The sequence below is a fragment of the Clytia hemisphaerica genome, unplaced genomic scaffold (genome assembly GCF_902728285.1).
Source record: "Clytia hemisphaerica strain Z4C2 unplaced genomic scaffold, Clytia hemisphaerica genome assembly, whole genome shotgun sequence".
NCBI classification, from domain to species: Eukaryota; Metazoa; Cnidaria; class Hydrozoa; order Leptothecata; family Clytiidae; genus Clytia; species Clytia hemisphaerica.
In genome coordinates this window covers 561,758-587,797 of record NW_027104175.1, presented here as the reverse complement: position 1 = coordinate 587,797, position 26,040 = coordinate 561,758, and the positions used below count along the sequence as shown (strand labels likewise).

General features: G+C 35.0%; 2 protein-coding genes across 2 annotated transcripts; both read left to right on the top strand.

Moving 5' to 3' along the window:
• The first annotated feature begins 1,369 nt into the window (after nucleotides 1-1,369).
• On the top strand, nucleotides 1,370-17,322 carry LOC136814364 (recQ-mediated genome instability protein 1-like). The gene is made up of 11 exons (XM_067070895.1): nucleotides 1,370-1,472; nucleotides 10,697-10,819; nucleotides 13,575-13,715; nucleotides 13,895-14,062; nucleotides 14,215-14,337; nucleotides 14,526-14,659; nucleotides 14,861-15,552; nucleotides 15,952-16,010; nucleotides 16,165-16,272; nucleotides 16,620-16,712; nucleotides 17,016-17,322. Exons 2-11 carry the CDS (start codon nucleotides 10,712-10,714, stop codon nucleotides 17,124-17,126), a joined length of 1,737 nt encoding a protein of 578 aa, XP_066926996.1. The 5' UTR covers nucleotides 1,370-1,472; nucleotides 10,697-10,711; the 3' UTR covers nucleotides 17,127-17,322.
• Nucleotides 17,323-17,407: 85 nt separating this feature from the next.
• On the top strand, nucleotides 17,408-26,021 carry LOC136814363 (cytoplasmic tRNA 2-thiolation protein 1-like). Its single transcript, XM_067070894.1, has 15 exons — nucleotides 17,408-17,522; nucleotides 17,712-17,835; nucleotides 18,074-18,192; nucleotides 19,022-19,078; nucleotides 19,364-19,421; nucleotides 19,719-19,796; nucleotides 19,966-20,007; nucleotides 20,473-20,522; nucleotides 20,947-21,011; nucleotides 21,943-22,008; nucleotides 22,342-22,400; nucleotides 23,065-23,124; nucleotides 23,435-23,522; nucleotides 25,319-25,349; nucleotides 25,743-26,021. Exons 1-15 carry the CDS (start codon nucleotides 17,466-17,468, stop codon nucleotides 25,905-25,907), a joined length of 1,119 nt encoding a protein of 372 aa, XP_066926995.1. The 5' UTR covers nucleotides 17,408-17,465; the 3' UTR covers nucleotides 25,908-26,021.
• Nucleotides 26,022-26,040: the final 19 nt, after the last annotated feature.

Here is a 26,040-nt window from a genome sequence, read left to right as displayed (position 1 = left end):
AAACCGAAAGGAATTGTTGTCGAAAAAGAATATTTTGAGCCTTACAAATTGAATGCAGGATCATATTTGGTGTTGCAATATAAAATGGTTCTCATATGCGTAGCACTGACTTTTTTTTCTGCTTATATTAACTTTATTTGGTGAACATTTTCACCATAGCTGATATGATCAACAGTCCAACCTTGTTACCGAGCAGATTTTACTCTCACCTCAGTAAAGCCTTGAATTCATTTAACATCTGTACCACAGCTCGATTGAAGACTTTGCCTCTGGTACCCTGAGATATTGAATATACCGGGACAAGGGTGATCACAATTTTGGAGAGAAAATTAGAACAATTCTTTGTTTTTATGAAATATATTTTTCAATATAAAAAATATCGAAAACACACAAAACTAACTGACAATGTTTCATGCTGGTGCCCGTGCTGGTGTGATATCGAAAAATGTTGATTTTGATTTCAATTCTATATATCTAAAATTCCAAACCTGAAAAACAATCATTGCTTTTCGTTAGCGCTACTGTACGAGAGCAGATTTTTTAGTTTCACTATATTTACAATTTACTATTATCAAAGCCTTGAATGCTGCATGTACCAAGTGTATCACAACTCAATTGAAAACTTGACTTCTGGTACCCCAAGGTATTATTGAATACGCTGGGACAAGGTTGACCGCTATAGGCTCGGAGGCTGGAGAGTGACAACGTTTCATGGTTCTATTAATCGGAGAACGAAAGTTTACGACTATCCTTATTAAAGGCAAAAGTTTTCTGATTTTTTTGGCTAAAAGAGTTATTGAGAATTTGAGAAATTTTTTTTTGGCTGCACTGTAGGTAAGGCAGGGTGTGATTCTAAAGACCAATTTTATTTTCGCCGCGCATACCGTCAGTCAGTTGGTAAATCCACTGCCCCTCCCCCTTGTTCAAATAATAGAAAGCATCTAAGATTGGGGATGTGTGATGATCTTTGATGATTCTCACGCCCACCACGTCACTGCAGTCCAAGGAAGTGAGTAGAGAGAAAGAAAGTGATCATGATTTTTCAAGAAGAGGTGAAAAATATTTTCCTTGAGACTTTTCCAACAAAATTTCCGATGCACTTCACAGGGCGACAGGGGCTGTAACAGAATTTCAAAACAAGTGACCAATACCAATTTTTCTCCACCCAAATTATCCCACCCTCTTTTTACCGCCAACGCATAAAAAAACGAACACGCTTGGAATAGATGCTGTTGTGTAGCAAGTTAGTTTCTTCTTGCGCCACGATTACGTCATATTTTAAAGTAAAAATGGTAGACAAAGTAGTGGAGGACAAAAACGTGCACTTTAAATTCAAAGACTTTTTATTTTATAGTGTCTAATTTGCCAAGCAAGCTCGTGGTTTAAGTGACTGTTACACACGATTATTTTGTTCCCTGAAATCAAAATTTATTTGGGAAGGTATACTCTCCACTGAGGCATCAAGGTCAAAGGTATACATACCGTGAAATTGGGTAACTTGCATTGGGCTATTCCATTTCATTTTTAAACCATATACCAGACCCCCGCGCTCGATAGGATCAATCATCGGAACGGCTCGATGACGGATCGATATGTGATCGATGGATTACTTAACGATCCGGATAGGAGATCGATGGAAGATTCAGCCATTAAAAAGTCTTGAGTATCGATCCTTCGTTGATCCATTATTGAGCTAGTATTTCAATCGAGTATATCGATTCGTCATCGATCGTTAATCGTTAATCGATTCGTCATCGATCGTTAATCGATTTGTTATCGATCGTAAATCGAGATCGATAAAAGATCGATGATAGATCGATAAATAATCATAAGCTTAAAAAAATCTTGAGTATCGATCCTCTATCGATCTCCTATCCGGATCGTTAAGTAATCCATCGATCACATATCGATCCGTCATCGAGCCGTTCCGATGATCGATCCTATCGAGCGCGGGGGTCTGGCATATAGGGGTATTGACGAACTTTTCCAGGGGGGACCGATCCTTGATTTTCCAAGGGGTATTTGGTCATTTTCAGATTTTCCAAGGGGGTTATTAAAGGTTTCCAGGGGTTCTCTCCTCCTAAACTGGCATCAATAGTCACTTTCCAGGCCCTTTTTCACAAAATTTCACTTTCAGGGGTGTTGACTCCTAATTTCCAGGGGGGTTAGTGAAAAAAGTTCGTCAATACCCCTGTACAATTTTTTTTTGGAATAGCCCATTACTCTACCATTTTTGTTTTTGATTTAATTTTGTATTTTAATGACCAGCCAGGTCATTCATTGGAGGGCTATGCATGATGTTAGCCTCCACTGATGCAAGTTACCCGATCTCACGGTACGTCTCTATCTCAAGGTATTGTATTTGAAGAAGTTTGAAGTTTTTTTTCCATGGTATGACATATACAAAATACATACCCTCAACGGCCTAATTTAACTTGAGTCCCGCTCGGGACTGTCCCGAACTAGAACGACGTAGTTAGGAATTCGAAATCGATGAAAAAAAAAAATTGATCGATGGTTTGATTTATACTATTATATAGTAAACGAGGACTAAAAGTTTCTCGTTACTATATATACTTTTACTTGAGTCCCGATTTTGCGTACGAAATGTTTGGATTCGGGACTAAATTAAAATTCCCGATTTGGCCTACGAAATGGTTGAATTCGGGACTCATGTAAAAGTATATATAGTAACGAGAAACTTTTAGTCCCGATTTACCTTATGAACATATTGGATTCGGGACTCAAGTAAAAGTATATATAATACATATTTAATATCTGAGTCACTGAAAAGATGGATATGGCGGCTTTGAATTTTGAAAATCAGGGAAGTGTGGGGCAGATCTTTATTTATACGGGGCTAATTATAGCTTGTCTTGAAAATGTAAATTTCGGGACGGTCCCGAATCTGTCTATATAAAGGTTTGATTCGGGACGGTCCTGAATTGGTCTACGAAAAGGTTGAATTCGGGACTCAAGTAAAAGTATATATAGTAACGAGAAACTTTTAGTCCCGATTTACCTTACGAACATATTGAATTCGGGACTCAAGTAAAAGTATATATAATACATATTTAATATCTGAGTCACTGAAAAGATGGATATGGCGGCTTGAATTTGAAAATCAGGGAAGTGTGGGGCAGATCTTTATTTATACGGGCTAATTATAGCTTGTCTTGAAAATGTAAATTTCGGGACGGTCCCGAATCTGTCTTTATAAAGGTTTGATTCGGGACGGTCCCGAATTGGTCTACGAAAAGGTTACATTCGGGACTCAAGTAAAAGTATATATAGCAACGAGAAACTTTTAGAAACTTTTAAATCATTTGCACTGAAGATGACTATGTCGAAAAGCTTATGCTAAATTTTTAAATAAAAAACTTTCGTGTCTAATTCTTTACTGACTTGAATGATCAAACTTTTAGTCCCGATTTACCTTACGAACATATTGAATTCGGGACTCAAGTAAAAGTATATATAGTACATATTTAATATCTGAGTCACTGAAAAGATGGATATGGCGGCTTGAATTTGAAAATCAGGGAAGTGTGGGGCAGATCTTTATTTATACGGGCTAATGATAGCTTGTCTTGAAAATGTAAATTTCGGGACGGTCCCGAATCTGTCTATATAAAGGTTTGATTCGGGACGGTTCCGAATTGGTCTACGAAAAGGTTACATTCGGGACTCAAGTAAAAGTATATATAGCAACGAGAAATTTTTAGTCCCGATTTACTTTACGAACATATTGGATTCGGGACTCAAGTAAAAGTATATATAGTACATATTTAATATCTGAGTCACTGAAAAGATGGATATGGCGGCTTGAATTTGAAAATCAGGGAAGTGTGGGGCAGATCTTTATTTATACGGGCTAATGATAGCTTGTCTTGAAAATGTAAATTTCGGGACGGTCCCGAATCTGTCTTTATAAAGGTTTGATTCGGGACGGTCCCGAATTGGTCTACGAAAAGGTTACATTCGGGACTCAAGTAAAAGTATATATAGCAACGAGAAATTTTTAGTCCCGATTTACTTTACGAACATATTGGATTCGGGACTCAAGTAAAAGTATATAAGGCAACGAGAAATTTTTAATCCCGATTTTCCTTATTTCAAAATTTCTAAAGAAGGCGAAAATATTAGAACAAAAAATCCAAACAATGTATTCCGCCTTTTATAAAAAAATTCCCTTTCGAATGTTTCTAAAGAAGGCGTAATACATTACTATGGACTTACTGCCCTAACATAGTATTCCGCCTTCTTTAAAAAAATACGTTTTCGAGTGCTTCTAAGGAAGGCAGTATACACTACTTTGGACTTATTGCACTAACATAGTATTCCGCCTTCTTTAAAAAAATACGTTTTCGAGTGTTTTTAAAGAAGGCGGAATACACTACTTTGGACTTAACTGCACTAACATAGTATTCCGCCTTCTTTAAAAAAATACGTTTTCGAGTGTTTCTAAGGAAGGCGGTATACACTACTTTGGACTTACAGCAGTAACATAGTATTCCGCCTTCTTTAAAAAAATACGTTTTCGAGTGTTTCTAAAGAAGGCGGAATACACTACTTTGGATTTACTGCCCTAACATAGTATTCCGCCTTCTTTAAAAAAATTCCCTTTCGAATGTTTCTAAAGAAGGCGAAATACACTACTATGGACTTACTGCCCTAACATAGTATTCCGCCTTCTCTAAAAATATACGTTTTCGAGTGTTTCTAAAGAAGGCGGAATACACTACTTTGGAATTACTGCACTAACATAGTATTCCGCCTTCTTTAAAAATATACGTTTTCGAGTGTTTCTAAAGAAGGCGGAATACACTACTTTGGAATTACTGCACTAACATAGTATTCCGCCTTCTTTAAAAATATACGTTTTCGAGTGTTTCTAAAGAAGGCGGAATATACTACTATGGACTTACTGCCCTTACATAGTATTCCGCCTTCTTTAAAAAAATTCCCTTTCCAATGTTTCTAAAGAAGGCGGAATACACTACTATAGACTTACTGCCCTAACATAGTATTCCGCCTTCTTTAAAAAAATACGTTTTCGAGTGTTTCTAAAGAAGGCGGAATTCACTACTTTGGACTTACTGCCCTAACATAGTATTCCGCCTTCTTTAAAAAAATTCCCTTTCCAATGTTTCTAAAGAAGGCGGAATACACTACTATAGACTTACTGCCCTAACATAGTATTCCGCCTTCTTTAAAAAAATACATTTTCGAGTGTTTATAAAGAAGGCGGTATTCAGGACGGTCCCGATTTTGATAACAAAAAGGTTGAATTCGGGACTGTCCCGAACGTGTTAAATATGTGGCTAGATTCGGGACTGAATTAATATGGGTAGTGGAAAATTTTCGAAAAATTAAGTAGCAGTGGGGGGGACGGCCATTAGGTACCCGAGTGTATTACAAACACGGACAATCATTTCCAAATATTTAAATCGGTATGGTACTTTTCCGGGCGTGTTACAATGACGTTGAAATCGGGTTCCAGCAAATTAGAATGGACTTATTTTAAACGCATAATGACGAGGGATCCCTAATGACGAAGAGAAGAGGAAGAGAATCGATTCCAAAGAAAACCCAAAAAGGTAAAGACATAAATTTATGGTTAAGTACAAAATCGACGAAAATCCCTTGTCTGAAAAGTCGAATCCCACTCGGGACTCAACTCCAATTAGGCCCCCTCAATGCTCTAACTTGGGACGATTGGTCAAAACATGGGACTGTAATGCATATCTGGTCTGTATTTTCACTTACTGTAAAATCAAAAGAGAAATCCTGTATTTTTTAATACGCCTTTCCTTAACTCAAATCAAATGACTTTGGAGGTTTGGTGAAATGGTGGCCGAATTGCCGTCCCATGTTTTGTCAGATAGTCCCAAGTTAGAGCAGTTGACGGTAGTCTGTCATCTTTCATCTTTACTGTATATATTGCTAGATTTTTGAAATTTACTGTGGTGACGTACAAAGTCCTCTTATGTATAAAGGACCCTGCCGACGCACCGGACGACCCTCGACATGGCCCGAGAATTCTCGGGCCAAAACTTTTATTGGAATTCGCGTAAAGCCCGAGTATGGCCCGTGCGTGGCCCGTGCGTGGCCCGAGAATTCGGGCCACACGCGGGCCACGCACGGGCCACACTCGGGCCAATTTTAAGAGCGCCGCCCTCTAAAGAGTGCCGCACCTCTGAAGGGGGCGCTTTTTAGAAAAAAGATAAAGAAAACAGAATTCTATAGTTTTCTTGTTAATAAACTCTTCCACATCTAATTCTAAAATAAGAATGTTCTTTAGTGGAAGATTATGTCTAAAAATCAAAAGGACCGTTGTCAATTTCATGGCATGGGTTGTTTCTTGATTTCTTGCGTCTTTAAAAGGTAGGAAATAAAAAACTTGAAAAGAGCGCCGCCCTCTAAAGAGCGCCGCACCTAAAGTTACAAAAATTTTAAGAGTGCCGCGGCGCTTAGTTGAGGGAAATACGGTACCTAACTTAGGAGTTTACTAGGCTGCTGGCACCCACTACAGTAACGTATTCGATTTGAACGATTTGATAACGATTAGAATCTAGATCAAAACATTCGAAAGAGAATTCGTTACTGTAATCAGTGCTGCAAATAACGGCCGGTGACCGGTAATTACCGGTCATTTTGTAGTTTCTACCGGTCATTCTGAGGCTCAGTTTTTCATTTTGTCCGGTTAAAATTTGAAGAGAGAGGCTTAGATAAATACTTAATATATAGCGCTTCTAATTAAAAGAGGAACAGTTTTCAAACTAAAATAGGTGTTTAACCAATCTAAGTCATCACATACTACAAAATTTTCTAAGATGGTTCCACCAGACCCCCTGCTCGTTACACTCGAAAAATTACCGGCCAACTGAAATTTTCTTATTTGCAGCACTGGTAATGTCTTCAATTTTTCTCAATCGAATGCGAGAAGACAGGATACCGTCTATATCGCACCTTGTATTGCACCTCAACGTCTTTTGACCAATTAAATTGCTAGAATGTTACTGACGCGCTGTCTTAATTTTTCATCTTTAATCTGCTCTTCCGCAATCGATTGAACTCCTCGTTAATCTATAAGAGAAAAGATTTATACGATTCAGTACTTCGCCCCTACTCCGTACTTAGATTATACTCAATGGACTTAAGGCTTAAGAGCGTTGTGAAAAAGGAGGTCCGAACATGGCCAGAACATGGCCCGAATGACTTGGGTCATGTCAAAAAAAGCCACAATAGAAGATCTTTCAATCAGTAGAGCAGTTAGAAATACAACTTTCTATCAGTGAGGCTGGAACTTCGATTTTTGAGGATTACGATTTTACCAGTTTTTTAGCCGGCAGGTACAAAATGCATAAAACATAAGGCATATTGCATAAATGCATAATAGTATTGTGTAATTTACAGAACAATTTTATATTTTCTGTAACTCTCCTTTGTTGAGGCTAAAACCGCGAAAACCTCTTTACAGAAGAAGAGTTTCTTAAGTAAACATTCCAATCAGAGGGATTTCCCCAGACATGATATTTACTTTTCGAATTCGAACAAAAGAGAAAACATTCGAATCATAACAACAAAGGGTTTTCCGTCAGCATAAATAATAAGAAGATGCAACAGATCAGAAAGGTTTCCCCCTTCTTCTTTCTCAGAAAAAAGTAAACACATAAACATTCGAATGTGAAAAAAATTTAAGTCTATTTTCTTAGATCTAGCTTTCGCATGAAGCTCTATATTTATATTGGCTGGATATTGGCTTATCTAACAAAAAGCATTCACATGGTTACAGTAATAGACCTTTTTTACGATACCTAACCCGATTGGTTAATTTCGGAACGGCTTCAAGAAAGTCATAATGGCAGATAACTTTAAAAGTTTCTGAGGAAATGTGTGTAATTTATCGATGTTGATGGCTTGTTGATTCTTTAAAGAAAAAAGATAACAGGTATAGCTTTTTCTAATCCTGGAATATCGAGGTTCCAGCTACACTGCCTATTGTTCCAATCAATTTTATAATATTGCGGAGAAAAGATTGTATAATTCTAGACAGAAAGAAAAACAGTCTAAACTTAAACTCAGGCTAGTCTTACCTCTTTTATCTTTTCATTTCGACAATACAATGCTGACAAGTTGACACAACACTGGACTGACAAGTAATCCCTGACGAGAAGTTTATGTATATTGAAATCTGCAACAAAAACGAAAATGGTCTCTTCTACTGATTGCTTCCCAGCCCTCCTTCGCAGCTGTTTATCAAATTTCCACTAATTAGGTTGCCGCATTTCAAACAGCCCTTCTTTTTGGCACCCGTGGGCCACTCAGTGCCTTGCATGACGGGCAGTTGTAAAATCCCACCCTTCATAATTTGTTTAAATCCGTGATCCGTGGCTTAGGTTTTTTCTCATCTTCAATTTACTGAAAAAAGCGGGAATTTGATGCGAGAGTTAGATTGATAACAAAGTGCCGTAAAAAATCATTGAATAAAATAAGAACTTAAATATTCTTAAATATTTTCAAAAAAGTGAAATATAGAAAAGTTTCATTTTTCATTGCTTTAATCGAAATGGGTGATTTTGAAAATTTTCTATGTTTAGTTTTTTGCACAAACCCCTGTAACTATGGGCGAGCCCCCCATTGCTAAGATGTTGGCTTGAAATTGAAAATGAAACCACTCAAAACGAAAGTAAAATCGGCCCGTACTCGAAATCCTGTAATCTTGATATACAAGTCTAAGTCTATACTAAAAAAGCTTTATCTTGTTTAACCTTATAAAAACAGGAATCCAAAGAATGGATTAAAAACACGAAGAGGTCATGTTAATAGCTGCATGCGGCATGCCTAATCTCCATAAAATTTGGTGTGTGCCGTAAAATAATGAATAATAATAACTTGCCTGCATTGAATTCAGAAAGTCGATTTTGCAGTAAACTGGACCCGAACTGGATAGAAATCCAATTCAATCGTTCTTAGGGAAGCCATCCAGGATCCTGCCATTCAATCAGCCTGCAAAAACTGAATGGCACTTTTAAACTTAAGTTTCTTTCCATTTTCCATTGAAAACAACTAAAAACATTACCATATTGTCTAACCTCAACATGCGTCTTGTTATCTCAACATGGCTGTACGCTACATAAACAAATACATACAGTCTAAGCTTAAACACCTATATCAGGATTAGAAACTAGGCTAGGCTTACCTCTTTCATCTTTCCCTTTACAACAATACAATGCTGACAAGTTGACAGAACACATTGAAAAGTAATCCCTGTAAGAGAAGTTTATATTGAAATCTGCAACAAAAAGGAAAGTGGTCTCTTCTACTGATTGCTTCCCAGCGCTCCTTCACAGGTGTTTATCAAATTTCCACCAATGAGATTGCCGCATTTCCCATGGCCCTTCTTTTTGGCACCCGTGTCCTCTCAGTACCTTGCACGATAGGTGGCTGTGAAATCTCACTCTTCGTATATTTTTTTCAATCCGTGATCCTAAGGCTTAGCTTTTTTCTCATCTTCAATTTACCGAAGAAAGCAGGGATTTGCTGCGAGAGTTAGATTGTCAACAAAGTGCTGTAAAAAATCATTGAATAAAAGAATAACTTTAAATCTCGGAATTGAAAGTGAAACCACTGGAAATGAAAGTAAAAGCTGCCTGCACTCCAAATCCTGTAATCTTGATATAGAAGTTTAAGCATAGACTGACATACCAAAGTTACCAATCAATCAGTAAATTGTACTCTCCCTATCAGGTCACAGATTGTTGATATATGAGAAATGTGAAGTCTTACTGTTATGTTTGAAAAGAAAACTTTAACGATGTAGTCATCACTAAAAAACTATTTATCATGCTTGCAATGTCCAAAACATGGCCAAGGATGCTGGAAATCGATGCCGGAAATCGCTGTTTTTGCATATTTTCATTGGATTCTTTTGTTGAAGCATGATTCAATTGTCAATAAAATTGATTTTTGCACCTGGAATTTTCTAAAAATCACCTGAACGGTTTTTCTTGAATCCCTCGAACTGTAGTTGATATTTTTTTGCGAAATTTTACACACTGATGCAAAATGGCAATACCTTAATGTGATAAAGCCTGATTTTTGAAGAAATTTAATGCGTAATACAATGGCTTTTTGTTGATATTTCCACCATCAGCGTGCAGCAGGCGCAAAATTTTTTTACCTTTCACAATGAGTTTTTAACTCTGTCGTAACTTTGCCTTTTTTAACTCTGTCGTGTCGCAAGCTCAGGGTTTAGCAGTGTCTGGTAAGCGTGGTAATTTCCCTATCCTAGGGTAGGTATCTATCCAGGGATAGGGCCCATTCCAAATAATTTGGAGGGTTCACTTCTCTTTTCTCATAATGCGTTTTTATCAATAAACAATGCATTTTTTCTACTCAAATATTTTATAAGCAAAGTAACAGTTGTATTTTGCTGGATGATTCAAAATACTTGTTTCAACTAATAATTTTTCAAAGTAGATAAGACTTTTTTGCCTTCAGTCCATTCGATCCCTGCATCCATGAAAGCCTAGTCCACTTTATAGAGGAATAGTGAAATGGTTATTGTTTTGGAGTCTTTTTGATTTGATTTATGATTTTTTTCTGGTAAGGTGAAAGTAAACTTACTAAAAAGTATAAGTCTGGCATCTATTTTTAAACAATAACACAACCTTGACATGAATTTTATTAGGGAAAACTTCTGGTAATGAATGCAAGATATCAGGCTTGTTTAACACTTCTTCAAAGGAAGCATATCAAGGCTCAAAAAGATTGGTTGGAAGCATGTATTGAGTGGATCTTAGAAGAAAATGGTGTAAGTTGACAAATTTCATCCTATTATCAAACATAATAAAAAAGTGTTATTTCTTTTGAAACAGGGAGCACAGCTGCAGGTTACTGAGCAGGATGGTGGTGTCTAATTTTAAATCTCAAAAAAGTTAGTTAGTTACATTTGGGGTAGGGGTGGGTAGATCACTCATTTCAAGCTAGTACCTGGTACTGAATTTTGGTATTTGGTGGGTAAAAGGGGTAATTTTGGCGAATCAAAATGGAAATTGTGTCAATTTTCCGGAAAAAATTCCCGAAAAAATTAGATTTCATTTAACAAAAACTTTTGATTTGTAAAATCAAATGATTTCAAAAAACTTTCAGATTTTGAGCTCTTCCACACTTTGGTGAGGTGAAATTGACTGACTGCTAGGTATCATAAGGTACTTTTCCAGGGTTAAGAAGGGGGTGGTGGTACCTAAGACAAATCTTTCTGGAAATCAGGGTTAGTACCCTGCAGCCTGTACCCCCTGTTTGAAAGCTAGCTACCATCATTATAGTTTAGAAAGTCTTTTATACCAATTTGTACTCTTATCAAATTTTTCAATATTTTGATATTTTTTGGACCTACCTAAGGTAGTCCTTTAAATTAACCCTCGTTCGTTCGTTCGTTCGTTCGTTCGTTCGTTCGTTCGTTCGTTCGTTCGTTCGTTCGTTCGTTCGTTCGTTCGTTCGTTCGTTCGTTCGTTCGTTCGTTCGTTCGTTCGTTCGTTCGTTCGTTCGTTCGTTCGTTCGTTCGTTCGTTCGTTCGTTCGTTCGTTCGTTCGTTCGTTCGTTCGTTCGTTCGTTCGTTCGTTCGGTTCGTTCGTTCGTTCGTTCGTTCGTTCGTTCGTTCGTTCGTTCGTTCGTTCGTTCGTTCGTTCGTTCGTTCGTTCGTTCGTTCGTTCGTTCGTTCGTTTCGTTTCGTTCGTTCGTTCGTTCGTTCGTTCGTCGTTCGTTCGTCGTCGTTCGTTCGTTCGTTCGTTCGTTCGTTCGTTCGTTTGTTCGTCTGTTGCCAGCTTTTCTCGGGATCAGCTCATTAGTTTTTTCTAATTTTTTGGACAATGATGCAAAATGGCAATGCCCAAAATGTGACGGAGCCCGATTCTCGAAAAAAAAATTTTCCGACCGAAAATGGCAGAAATATGCCGGAAAAACTGGTTTTTCGGCATTTTCTTGAGATTTCATCATTAGTTTTTTCTGATTTTTTGCTCAAAGATGCGTATTAACAATGCCCAAAACATGGCCTAGTCCAATTCTTGAGAAATGCCGGAAATCGCCGTTTTTCTGGATTTTCATTGGACTTTTTCCATATAATTGGTTGTTTTTTCATTCAAAAACATTATTAATAGCAATGCCCACCATCAAGCATGTTTCAATTTTCAATAAAATTGATTTTTGAAGCCGGAACTTTCTAAAAATCGCCGGAACAGCCGATTTTCGCCGGAAAAACTGTATTTCTTGAATTTCTTGAGCTGTACTTTATATTTTTTCATGAAATTTTGCACACTGATGCAAAATGTCAATACCTAAATTGTGACGGAGCCCGATTTTCGAAAAAAATTCAATTCCGGGCGAAAATGCCTGAAATATGCCGGAAAAACTGGTTTTTTAGCAGTTTCTCGAGATTTTATCATTAGTTTTTTCTGATTTTTTGCTCAAAGATGCGTATTAACAATGCCCAAAACATGGCTGAGTTTGATTTTGAGAAAAGTTTTTTTCCGGCGGAAAATGCCTGAAATATGCCGGAAAAACCGGTTATTTGACATTTTCTCAAATTTTAATTTTTATTTTGTTCTGATTTTTTGCAGAAAGATGCGTATTCGCAATGCTCAAAACATGGCCGAGTTTTTTTCCGGTTGAAAATGCCTGAAATGGCCGTTTTTGCAGATTTTCATTGGATTTTTTCCTTATATTTATATGTTTTTCACTCAAAAACATTATTGATAACAGATCATGTTCAAAAATAGTGTGACATTTAGTGAACTCAAAAATTGACAAAAATATAGTATTTCTTGAATAACTCGAAAAATATTTCAAATATAACGTTGAAATTTTATATGATGATCGGTATTTACACAAAGAACATATTTTGATGAAAAAAATGGTAAAATGAGTAAAATGTGTGGCTCCAGGTCCAAATATGTCCAAATATGTATTTTGTCAGCCACCTCAAAGGAGGAAATGGTTTGTTTGAAAATGACACTTGAATCGGTAACTAGAGGTATCATATTATCTCAAAACAGATAAACGAGCAACATTTTGAAACTGGTTGGTTTCAAAAAGCCACCAGTGTTGTCAGCCACATAAACGACTCATAGCTTATCTTGAAATATCTTGCAACCTAGTAAGCCACTTAAAATTTCGCTCCAAAACAATTGGAAAGGTTGTCATTCTACTTATCCTTGGTGAAAAAATAAACTGTTAGCCACCAAAAATACTCATTTTAGTAGCATAATTGTCAGCCAACTTTGAAAATGTCACAAAACAGGCCTTTATTTTTGAACACGATCAACAATGCTCACCATCAAGCATGATTCAATTGTCAATAAAACTGATTTTTGCAACCACAACTTCCTATTTATCATTTCCCTACAACCCTTCCCTCTCCCCCCATCAACAATCAATGATGAATTTATTGCGTTCTGTATTTTTGCTAAATGCTATATTTTCTGACTGATTTTTTTATTTTTATTTTCGCATTGCTTTCTAACTTTCATCATCAGGTAGGTCCATTCAGCATGTTGCTTGTTCTCCCTTAGGCAGGAACAAGTAACTCTACCTTTGCAAATCTGGTTTATGAGCAATGGCTTATGGCAGATCTGCGTGAAATATCGGAGCCAATTTTTCCTTCCAATATAAAAAAATTGAAAGGGAATTTGAATGGTCATTTTTGTGTACAGGTATGCAGTAACTCATTTTCACTTTTCAATTCATTTCGTCTCCTAACTAATGTTTTGTAAAGGATAATCTTGTTGAGAGGCATGATGATTGATTAATTTGTAATTAATTTGAAAAAGTTGTTTTGATTTTTCACTCTATTTCTATTCAATGTGTGTATATTATCTTTGATTGTCGACAGGTGTTATCAGTGATAGACATTGGTTATTCAGCATATTCACAACTTCAAAAACACAAAGGGCAAGAGCTTGACTATGATGACGGTGACGAGGAGGAGGAAAATGAAGCAAAAGATTTCTTCAAGAAAAGCTCTGATGGTGCACCAAAAACAGCAAATAATAAGGGAAAAGTATGTTGTAGTATATTTACTTTCAAGTTTCAAGCATTATAATGTTATTTTTTGAAATGTAATTGATTGGCAAAGCTCGAGTTCTTCCAATTCCAGTTCTTTCATTTTTCTTTTATAGTTACTTCTGAAGATAAACTTATTCTTAATTTTAGTGGAAGGAAACACAGTCAAGAATGTTACTCATTGAATTGAATGATGGAGCCCAAACTATAGAAGGAATTGAATACTCTAGTATCAATCATCTCAAGATTGAAAATATTGAACCTGGCTGCAAGGTATGTTTTTTTTACGGTGCTGTTTTTTTTCTAAGAACTTTATGAACTGTAGTCACTTTCAGTCAATATCAGTCATAATTGGAAATTGTATTTTGTTCTCTTTCGCTCACAGTAACGTTTTTTATAACTGTGCTAGTTTAATATGAATTTTGAAGAATATACTAGCTAGCGACTATATTTTGTTATAGTTACATCTATCAGGACCAATTCAATGCCGTAACAGCATGCTACTTTTGAAGTCAGAAAATATCCAACTGCTTGGTGGGAACGTTGAATCTCTTATGGAAACTAAATCTCAGATTGATTTACTTTCAGGAATTCTGTAAGTTGTTATAAACATATACTTCCAATGTTACTTGAATATAAATGAAATAGTGCAGAGATTATTATAATGAGATCATAAAAGTTATTGCAAGTCTAGTTGATTAAATGAGAAATTTTTTAAATAAAATATTAACAGCATTTTGAGACTTTTCCCCGTTTAAAGTAAATGAGCTTGACTCTTGTGTGTTTTGTATTTTAGGAATGTCGAAGTCAACAAGGATGCTATAAAAACAACAAATATTACAGTCAAAAAAGAAAATGTGAAAAAGCCTGTTAACAATAATCCAACAAAGTCAGTTGCTGATAACCAGAAAACAAAGCAAAACCTGCAGCCAAAAAAGAACATTCACTCAGCATCCACAATTAGAAAACAGATTCCAGTAAAGAAAGAACCTCCAAAAGACGATTATTTCAATGATTTAGATGATGATTTCATGAAGGAACTGAATGAAGATTTTAGCAATGATGTTGCTGATGATATAATCTTCCAAGAAATGGACATAAAATCAGAACAAAAGTCTCATTCATCCATTATTAAAAATAAAACTAGTACAAGTTCAGCAACAACAAACTCTAAGAGTAATCAGAACATAAGAACTAACGAAGATAGAGATGATGATATGGAAGACTTCTTCAAAAATAATGAAGATGATCTTTTCGATGAAAATGAAGATGATTTTTTCAACAATGATAATCATTTTTTTGAAGAGGAACAAAATGTTTTTGAAACATTACAAAATAAAGAGAAAGAAAAAATGACAAAGCTTAAACGACCTTCAGAATATGTTGAGCCACAACCTAAAAAAGAAATATGTTCAAATAAGCAGCAGCCTCCTAAGAGATCACCTCAGTCTGACATACAACCACCACTCCAAAAACAGCATATGAAAAGTACTATTATTATTCTTTTATTGTTTATTAAATCTAGTCTCCACTATTGGGCCATTTCCAGAAATTTTCAACCATAGTTGGAGAAGCATCTTTAGAGGTGCTATCAAATGGTGTATGGATCACAGCGCTCTTAGGCTCCTCCTGGCGGCATCCAGTCAAAAGTGGCCATTGGAATGGTCGTATTTGGCATCTTTTATATTGGATTTAGGAACAGTCAGTAGACGAACACTCACTTTGGCTCCTTGAGTGACCATGGACCATTGCAAATCCATTTGCTTTAACGGTTTTGGTGACCAGTAAGAAAACAAAACACTCTTTTTTATAAGAACAAAATTCATGAGTAAAAGACAACATTGCAAATTTTACAGATTTTAATCTACTTTTTAATCATCTTTATAGAATCAATACCTCAAATGGTAGCTGGTGATAATCCAATATCGGTTCCATTTATCTTTGAGGTAAGAAATTTTAATTTCAATAAAATTTCAATTTCATAAGTAGTGAATATTTTCAACATCAAAGTTGTATTATAGTTGACAGAAAACTTCTTTTTTCTTTGGTGTAACTCAACTTTTGTGTTGGATAATATAAAAAGCTTTATTTTCTTTCCAGGGCCAATTCAAAACACTTGCATCCAAATTAAGCTTTGATAACCACTATGAGTTATTTGCAATACTTTCAGATGGTGTCAATTTCATTAAAATTCTTCTCAGTGATTTGGTATGTAATGTTGGATTTTCCCTTAACTGATAACCCAGAGCTTATCAAGTTTCTTTCGTTTAGGTTAGTTTAAAAAGGGATGTAAGAGGTTAAGAGGGGATTTTTAATCTATCGTTTCTTCCCTTTGGGAAAACTACATATGTGTACAGTTTTTCCGTGTTCTAGACACCTAAAATTAAAAAACTTTCTTCCAAACCATCCATCCTCCAAAGTGAGATGACCTCCTACAAGTATGAAAGTTAAGCTTTATTATGAAAAGGTTTAAAATTTAAATACGTGATGTTTGTAGCAAGCAATTTGTAAAAAACGATATTTCTTCTCTAGTTTCTTTCAAATCGTATTTTCAGGCTTTAAATTCATTGATTGGTTACACTGCAACAAGAGTTCAAGAAGCTGTTGCCAATAAATTATGTAATGTAGAAAAAGAAGCAATTAAAAAGGTAAGTTTATTTGTGCAATTTCAAGAGTTTTGTGGAAAGAAAATTTGACCGCTTTGGCAGATTTACCTCTGAAAGAGCTTTTTCTCCTTCCCCAAATTAAATTTCCAACAAAATTTCTTTTTTAAGGTAGCTTTATATGATTGTTGTGAATCTGCATAAAACTGCAGCCGTTCAGTCATAAGTAAAACCTCATACTTCTGAAGTAAATCTAGATCAGCCGGGAAGGCATATGATGTTGAACTGTGAACAAAGCTTGAGTCAACACTGACCTAATGGTTGCACACTTTATATTTCTAACTTCAGGCTTTGAAAGGAGCAGAAAAAGCTTTGGAAATGAACAAATGGACCATGACAATACAATTTAACAAAAATGAAAATATTTATGAAGTTATTAACATGAAACCCATTATATAAACAAATTAATTTTGTTATTTTTAAAGTGTATATAGGGAAAGTAGCACATTCTAGCATATCCAAACACTTTGTACATAAAATTGTGAATCATATAGTGAAATTTTATATTTTTATTTGAATGTAGATATTTATTATTTAGTTCCCCATTCCCATTATAGTTGCAAAGAATAAAATTGTTTCTGAGTTCCCCTCTGGATTCTTATTTTCCATATTCTGAACATTGTAAACTTTATTGATCTATTCATAACTCCTGTTGCATAGATTAAACTTATTTATTTCTCGTTTTAGAAATTGGGAATATTCTCATAATAAGATAAGTGAATTTCATTTAAAAAAATCATGCCAGTCAAATGCAAATTATGTACCAAAAATGCTGTCCTCAAAAGACCAAAAACTGTAAGTTATAGGTTCCCACTCACTGAAGCAAATCTGTTCACTATAAGTATAAAATTGATTATTATCAGTAATTTGATCAATTCTCTTGAGAGTGTTTTGTTAGTAAAATGAACATTTAGTCATTTGCTTTTGACTCTTAGAACAGATAGGATGACTTCTTTAATCACCTTGTTTTCATTTCAATTTTAGGGTGACAAAATGTGTCGAGAATGTTTTTACAAACTATTTGAAGAGGAAATTCACAAAACAATTGTTGAGAATAATTTATTCAGTCCTGGAGATACAGTTGCTATTGGTGCCTCTGGTGGAAAAGGTATGTTTATCCATAGATCTCCAAGCATATGCAATCTATCGCATTTTATTTTGTAACCTTTTTAAACACTGCAAAAGTGTTTTTTATAAGCACTTACATATAATATAGACGTTTCCTCGGTATCTAATATCTGGATATTTAAAAAAAGTGAAATCAAAGTTAAGTTTTGAGAGTATACTACATTATGAAAGTAAGAATTCCAGTGAAATTCACAGAGCTATTGATTTGTTCTTTTTAGATTCCACAGTGCTGGCGTATATAATGAAAACGTTAAACGACAGATATAATTATGGTTTGAATTTGGTATTACTTTCTATCGACGAAGGGATTACTGGATACAGGGATGACTCTTTGGAGGTAAGCAGCAAAAACATAACATACTTGTTAAATTGATCGATCCTCCTCCTGAATATTTTCAATGTAAAGTTCAAGCACAGAAGTTTCATTTTATTTGGATAAAATTTGAATAAAATCTTTTTGAATTAAATTGTATTCAAATAAAATGGAAACAGGGGGGGGGGTCATGCAGTTACTATGTGAACACTATGAAACTTACTACGTGGTGGTGTAACAACTAAAAAAAATTAAAACAGTTACTCCAAATTGGAGTAAGTGCACATTTTTTCACTTTTTTGAAAAATTTCCCTAAATTTTCGTCAAAATTTTAAAATTTTCGAAGAAAAATTGAATTGTTTTTGGAAAAATATCTGAAATCTTTCCATGAAAATAAATTTTTTTGTCATATATATAAAAATAGAAATCGTGGAATGCTTTGATAGTGACTTAAACGAAGTATATAAACTTATTCCAACAATTCTTTAAATACAAAAATCAAATTATCGACCATTAGGTATGTCTTATATATCTAAAAAAGCCGCAAATTACCCATTTTATGGGGTGGTGTACCCCTTTTTGAGCACTAAAAACAGTTACTCCACAGTGGAGTAAGTAATGGTGGTGGTGGTGTGACAAGAAAATTTCCGAAATGGCAGTTACTCATCATAGTGTCACGGAGTAACTGCGTGACCCCCCCCCCCTGATGGATAACCTCTACTATTTAAAAACCCTTTTCAATTTTTGTTAAATATAAGTACTGTTTTGAAGGTACTGTAGACCATTTAATTGACCTGATTATTTTGGGTATATGGCAAAAACATTTTTTTTAAATTCGTCTTTTTTCTTCTAGACGGTCAAAAGGAACCAAATTCAATATGACATGCCCCTGAAAATCCTATCTTATGAGGTATGAAAAACTATTATATACCTCTGAAATGTTTCCATTTTATCATTTTCCCTCACTAAGATCCCTAGACGCCTCTTTCTAAAGAATTGTGTTTTTTCACCATTGTATTCATCGTATATTCTTATGATTTAATTGTAATTCCTAAGAGCCATAACTGCATCAAAACACCGATGAGGTGCGTATCCTGAAAATATCCTTTTATCGGTGTAAAAAAATTACATCTGATTGTTGATAGATCTAGTACAAGTCTGATATTACGTTGAAATATTATGAATTACTTTTTAGGAATTATATGGATGGACGATGGATTCAATAGTCAAGCATGTCGGTCGAAAAAATAACTGTATCTACTTTATTATTTTTACTGCCTGGTCTTTGTAATGATTTTCTTAGCGATTAAGCTCTTACTTTTAGCAAGTCAAGGATATTTACAAATCTTAGGTGAACCTGGGTGAGCTGATAAATCAATGAGTCCCCTAGCATGCTTTAAGTATTAATAGGTGTATAGGTGTATTGGTAGTTCTTCGATACTCTTATCTAAAAAGTATTATTATAATTATATCATTATTTTAGTAGGTAGTTCTAATCAGTAGGTTTTTGCAGGGAGGCGAAGCAGTCAAATGTTGAATTTTTTTTCAAGGTACATTCTGTGGTGTTTTCCGAAGACAAGCTTTGGATCGAGGTGCTATGCTTGTGGAGGCTAATAAAATTGTGACAGGTAATGATGATATCATCTCTTATCATTTATATGACGTCATCAATGTGCTGTTGAAACCTCGCCATTTTTCTGTGTAATGAATTGGAGCAATGGAGCTATGGACATCCCAATTTCTTATGTCTTGCCTAATTCTTGATTTTAAAGTTGTAATTATTTTTATTTTATTCAGGACACAATGCTGACGATATTGCAGAAACCGTTCTCATGAATGGTATGGATTAAATGATATTTTATCTGTATCGGTTTTAAGTTCTTCACATATAATTCCTGTTACACTTTTGAGAGGGGAGATTTCAACTGATCCACAATGAAAATGCGCCGTCCATTTTATTAGGGGTTGTTTGTACGTAACAGTAATTGACGAATCAAATGACTAGAAATAGTCACGTGACGTTCGAAAATCTATTCCACCTTACTTATACAGGCCAGTCCGCCTCCATAAGTTAAGAACAGCTCCTTAGTGAAAAAGTAAAATTTTGTTACATACGTAGATGAACTGTAAAACTTCTTTATTTTGTGAGTCCTTAAAAGAGATTATCAAAAAAGTTTTATCAAAATAGGGTGTGGCGTGGAGAGAAATATGGCGAGAGAGAAAATATAGGTAGGATTCGCCATTTAGTTTTACTCCTACCCAAAAAAACTTAGTGTTAGTGAGTCTTATCATTTCCTTTTTCAGTATTACGTGGTGATATAGCTCGATTGCAACGCTGTACATCCATCATTACGGTATAGAGATTTTACCTTTTTCTCGACCATTTATTAAACGGGATGCAAAGCCACAGTCATCAATAGTTGTTCATTTTTTAAGAGCTTTGCCATTGTAAAAAATAAGTTCAGGGTGCTAAATTTTGTCATTTATAGTCATGAATTTTGAGTTTAGAAATCTGTTTGGGGACAATGAAAACGGCCCTATGTGTATATCAAAAGTATGCAATAAATTTTGGGCAAAGAGTCACGTACAATTTTCTTGGCCAGCGTATTTTAAAGGGTGACTAGTAACAAAATTGAACAACCCTCTAAGTACCATAATTTGCATATAAATAAAAAGTTTATTTTTTTTCGTATGGTCACGCAAGACTTAATCTTTGTCATCAAAGGCCCGGGAGCAGATTGATCATTTCATAATGTCATTATCATCTTTTCATAACAGGGTTCGGACGGAGGCTTACCACGATGCAAACCATTCAAATACACATACGAAAAAGAAATTGTCATGTAAGTACAAGTGTTAGAAAAGCCACTTTGTGCAAAAGGTTTTAGGTGTTATATTTCAGGGACAAATTGTACTGTGTTACTGTTAGAGAATGTAACAAAGTCTAAGTATGAAAATCTCTCTTGGGCCGGGTAGCTCAGTCGCTAGAGCATTCGCCTTAAAATCTAAGGTTTGTGGGTTCGATCCCCGGTCACCGCCAACTCAGCGAATGAGTAGCTTAAATTGGGTAATCTGATCTAGGCGGTAAGGTACTGGGAGCTGAGAGTTGGTGTGGCGCTCCACCTCAGCATTCGATCTCCCAGGTCTAGCGCAAATAGAAAAGGGGATAGACTCCCTCACTCCCGGCTCCGCCGACAGCCACCAGATGAATATACTTACTGTACTTGTGTTACTGCTATACCCAACTCTCTTTTAAATTGAGTCGTCTAGCATGCGAGACAACTGTTTACCAGGAACTGTTTGCCTTTATTCTTGACTGAAGGCTTCGCTTAATTAATAATTTTTATTTGGAAGATTCTTCAATATGTCTTGTCTCACTTTTTCAAACATATACAAAATATTCTCTCGTAGAGCATTTTGAAAATAAATGAAAATGCAGCCTAACAAGGAGCTGGTCTTTTTTTATCATTAATCAACAGTCCTTTCCTTCGTCTCATTATACACGTTTTTTATAAGAACATTCAAAATCTTTGAAGCCTTCGGATGTTCTTAACTTTTCAAGATTTAAGCCTGGAAATGTTCTTAACATGTTCTTAATTTTACCATTTTGTGAACATTTTTGTGCAATTTCCTAAGAAATCGGGTGTTCTAGTGTCCACCAAGCCTTAAAATGTTCTTAATTTGATCTTAACATCTTGGCCATTAAAGCCTTATGTTCTTATATAGTTTGTTCTTATATAGTTTGTTCTTATAAAATAACGTGTACTATTATAGGTATGCATACTTCAAGAAACTGGATTATTTCTCCACAGAGTGTATCTACTCACCCAATGCGTACAGGTATCTAAGATTTCACATGTGCTTGAAAAAATGAAGAACAACGTGAACCTCATTATTTCAGATCACTAATATGATGCTGATTTTTAGTCTTTTTAGTAAGAACAAATCATAAGAACATCTTTAGAACATTTTTTTATATCTCGAAAGATAATCAAAATGCAATTCAGAAATATTATCTTAATACAGGTAAAGATAAAAACGACTTAACAGACAGTGTGTAAATCATGTATTTCAATGTATACTATTCATTCTACGCACGTAAATTCTGAGAAATACTACTGGTGTGCACTTTCGACTGCAATCATAAAAATTGAATATTTTTTTTTACATTAGAGGCTACGCAAGGGCGTTTTTGAAAGATTTGGAGGCAATACGATCTAGCTGTATTATTGGTTAGTTTTTCTTTCATCGATCAATCAAACTTATTTAGAAAGTTGCAAATATACATACATACCCTAGAGCAAGCTATATCCACCTTCTTTGACAGGGGTTTTTTGAAAAGTGTTACCCTACTCGATGGGGTCAATTTATGAATTTAATGAAATTTTCCGTTTAAAATTTTTCTCATCAACATGAGTAGTGCTACCATATTAGGGTACCACTTTAAAAAAAATCTGATAAAATCCGGGATCAAGAATCTGTGTCCAGGGTTTGTTAAGTTGTTAAGGTCATTGGATAGCCCCTGCCGACATTTAATTTTTTACCAATACAATTTCGTCAATAAAACGTATTTAGAAAGTTTCAAAAATATAATGTTAATATATCCCCCTCTCACATGAGTCTTTTGCTAATATAGTTTTTACTGAGCTTGATGTCCAGTCTATCGCTTCAAGATCGGGAACTGAAAATATCATATCAGCGAAAGTTTTATCAAGAATTGTCTTAACAGGGAAAGTTCTGTTCGGGTATAAATTTTGTCACTGCTCCAAAAATTTGTTCCTCCAGCCCGCTGAAAACCGGATAAATTTTCTTTGACCCGACCCGGGCATTACCACTCGGAATTATCCATAGTCATGATAACTTATCTCGATGAATTAATTTGTTTTACCTTTTTAGATATTATACACTCTGGAGAATGTATGTCCGTCAAAAAAGATATAAAAATGCCCACTCAAGGTAGTAACAAACAGCAGTGGTAGATTTTCAGCACTACCAATATATCACCAAAAATAAATTCATCAGCTCTTTACTCACCCATATTCCCAATAATTAAAATCGTTTAATATCCTGAGTGCTTCTTACTCTGCAAATAAATGATAACGTCAGAAGTGGGCCGCTCTATAATCTCCGAACAGATTCTAATACTCCGCGTATGGCACACATATTCAAAGGCTAAGGCTCCGTAAACTTTAGAGCAGAGCTAGATATGAGCAGAATGGATAACCTGTTAAGTCGTGTTACAATATGTATCAATATTTTTTTATAGGAGTATGCACAAAATGTGGTTATATTTCAAGTCAAGCTATTTGTAAAGCTTGTGTTATGCTAGAAGGCTTGAACAGAGGGCTTCCTAAGTATGTTAAGTATTTCTTAATTTATCAGTACGGTAAAATTTGTCTTTCATAATCACTTAGTATCTTGTCAAGTGATAACTAATTTTCTCTATCTATTCGAGAGTGTGGCAATTGTATTGTAGTCAGGAATACACATCATCATTGTAATGAATATTTCGGTCACCGGACTCTTCCCTACTTCTCAACATTCGCATTTTTTTGGACCTACCTCCGGGTACCCCGGTGGAGGTCCTATAAATTAACCTTTGTCCGTTCGTCCGTCTGTTACCAGCTTTTCTCAGGATTGGCTCATTAGTTTTTTCTGATTTTTGGCACAATGATGCAAAATGACAATGCCCAAAATGTGACGTAGCCGAAAATGCCGGAAATATGCCGGAAAAACTGTTTTTTTGGCACTTTCTCTAGATTTTATCATTAGTTTTTTCTGATTTTTTGCTCAAAGATGCGTATTAACAATGCTCAAAATATGACCGAGTCCGATTTTTGAGAAAAATTTTTTTCCGGCCGAAAATGCTGGAAATCGCCGTTTTTCTGGATTTTCATTGGACTTTTTCCTTATAATTGGTTGTTTTTTCATTCAAAAACATTATTAATAGCAATGCCCACCAACAAGCATGTTTCAATTTTCAATAAAATTGATTTTTGAAGCCGGAACTATTCAAAAATCGCCGGAACAACCTATTTTCGCCGGAAAGACAGTATTTGTTGAATTTCTCGAGCTGTACTTTAAATTTTGCAGACTGATGCAAAATGACTATACCTAAAATGTGACGGAGACCGATTTTCAAAAAAACATTTTTTTCCAGCCGAAAATGCCGGAAATATGCCGGAAAAACTGTTTTTTTGGCATTTTCTCGAGATTTTATCATTAGTTTTTTCTGATTTTTTGCTCAAACATGCGTATTAACAATGCTCAAAATATGACCGAGTCCGATTTTTGAGAAAATTTTTTTTCCGGCCGAAAATGCTGGAAATCGCCGTTTTTGCTGATTTTCATTGGATTTTTTTCGTTTTATGTCTTTGATTTTTTCAAACATAAACATTATTTATAAGAATGTCCACGATTAAGCATGGTTCAATTTTCAATTAAACTGATTTCGGTACAGGAACTTTCTAAAAATCGCCAGAACAGCCGAGAATCGCCGGATTTCTTGAATTTCTCGAGTTGTTCTTGTATTATTCTGCATTTTCATACTATTGTTGTCATTTTTCAATTCTCTTATTACATCAATCTTCAGGTAGGTCCATTCAGCATGTAGCTTGTTGTTTCTCGATTTTTACACTTTCGACATCATCTAAAATCTATTCCGAAAAATTGGCAATCCGTACTTTTTTGAATATTGCATTTCCAACGAGGTGTTAATTTCAATTACAGTTGACGCTCTCTAATTCGATCTTCAAGGGGAATTGGATTTTCATCGAATAAGGGAGCTTATCGAATAAGGAAGCGTTGTTTATGAGAGTTTCTTGTTGACGGTGACTTTAAATCTCATCGAATAAGGGAGCCTATCGAAAAGTAGAACGTCGAATTAGAGAGCGCCAACTGTATATCTTTTCTCCCGATAAAAAGCAATGCTCAAAGAAGCTTCTATGACAATACAAAATCATCATGTTTTATCATATGGACGTCGAAATTTCGTTCATGAATTTGATGCGGTAGCAAAGTACCAAAAAATGTTCCTGTTTTTCTCTTCGAAAAAGTTTATTGCTTTTTAAAGCATACCTTTCATAATCTGTCATTATGAATTGGTCAATAATTAGTTTGGCTGATAATTGTCTTTGTTTTTGTTTTTAAGGCTCGGTATTGGAAAAGTTCATCGTGGGAAGGTACCTAATATATATTTTTTCAAAATACTTTTTATAATTCCTGTGCAATATATAGATGATGTTTGCAAAAACTTTTTCTCGTAAAACTTCAATTATTCAAGTGATCAAACTATATTTGTTTTTCGCTATAAAAGACTGTACCAAACCCGATACCTACGCGGATTTAGAAATAAACGGCCGTAACCGTACTACGTCAAGCTAAACAAAATAAGAGATGTACTTTGATACAGAGTTTGTTTCTATGGCTCGAAGTACAATGAGCTACATAGCTAAGACCTAAGAAATATTTTGAAAACAAGAATTTGGTCAAATATACTATCAATATTTTATGAAATTTATGATTTTTATAACTGTTCTTTTCTATTTTTTGATTTTCATTTCTAAATATTTCAGGGGAAGGAGATTTACGATTCAATGCTGAAAGAAGTCCAGTTATCCAACCAATCTTCAATGATGTCTCTAAATTCCTCAACAACATCTCTCCATTCGACGGACAGTGGTTCCCATAACAACAAAATAGATACATTGAATCGACAAATTCAAAATATTGACTTTTAAGTGAATTAAATAATTTAAAGTAATAAATTTTGTATAACCCGCAGAAAAACAGTTTTCTTTCTATATTTGAATTAAGGATAAATTGAAACAGAAAATAAAATCATTTAAAATTAATTGGTTACTTTTTTGTACT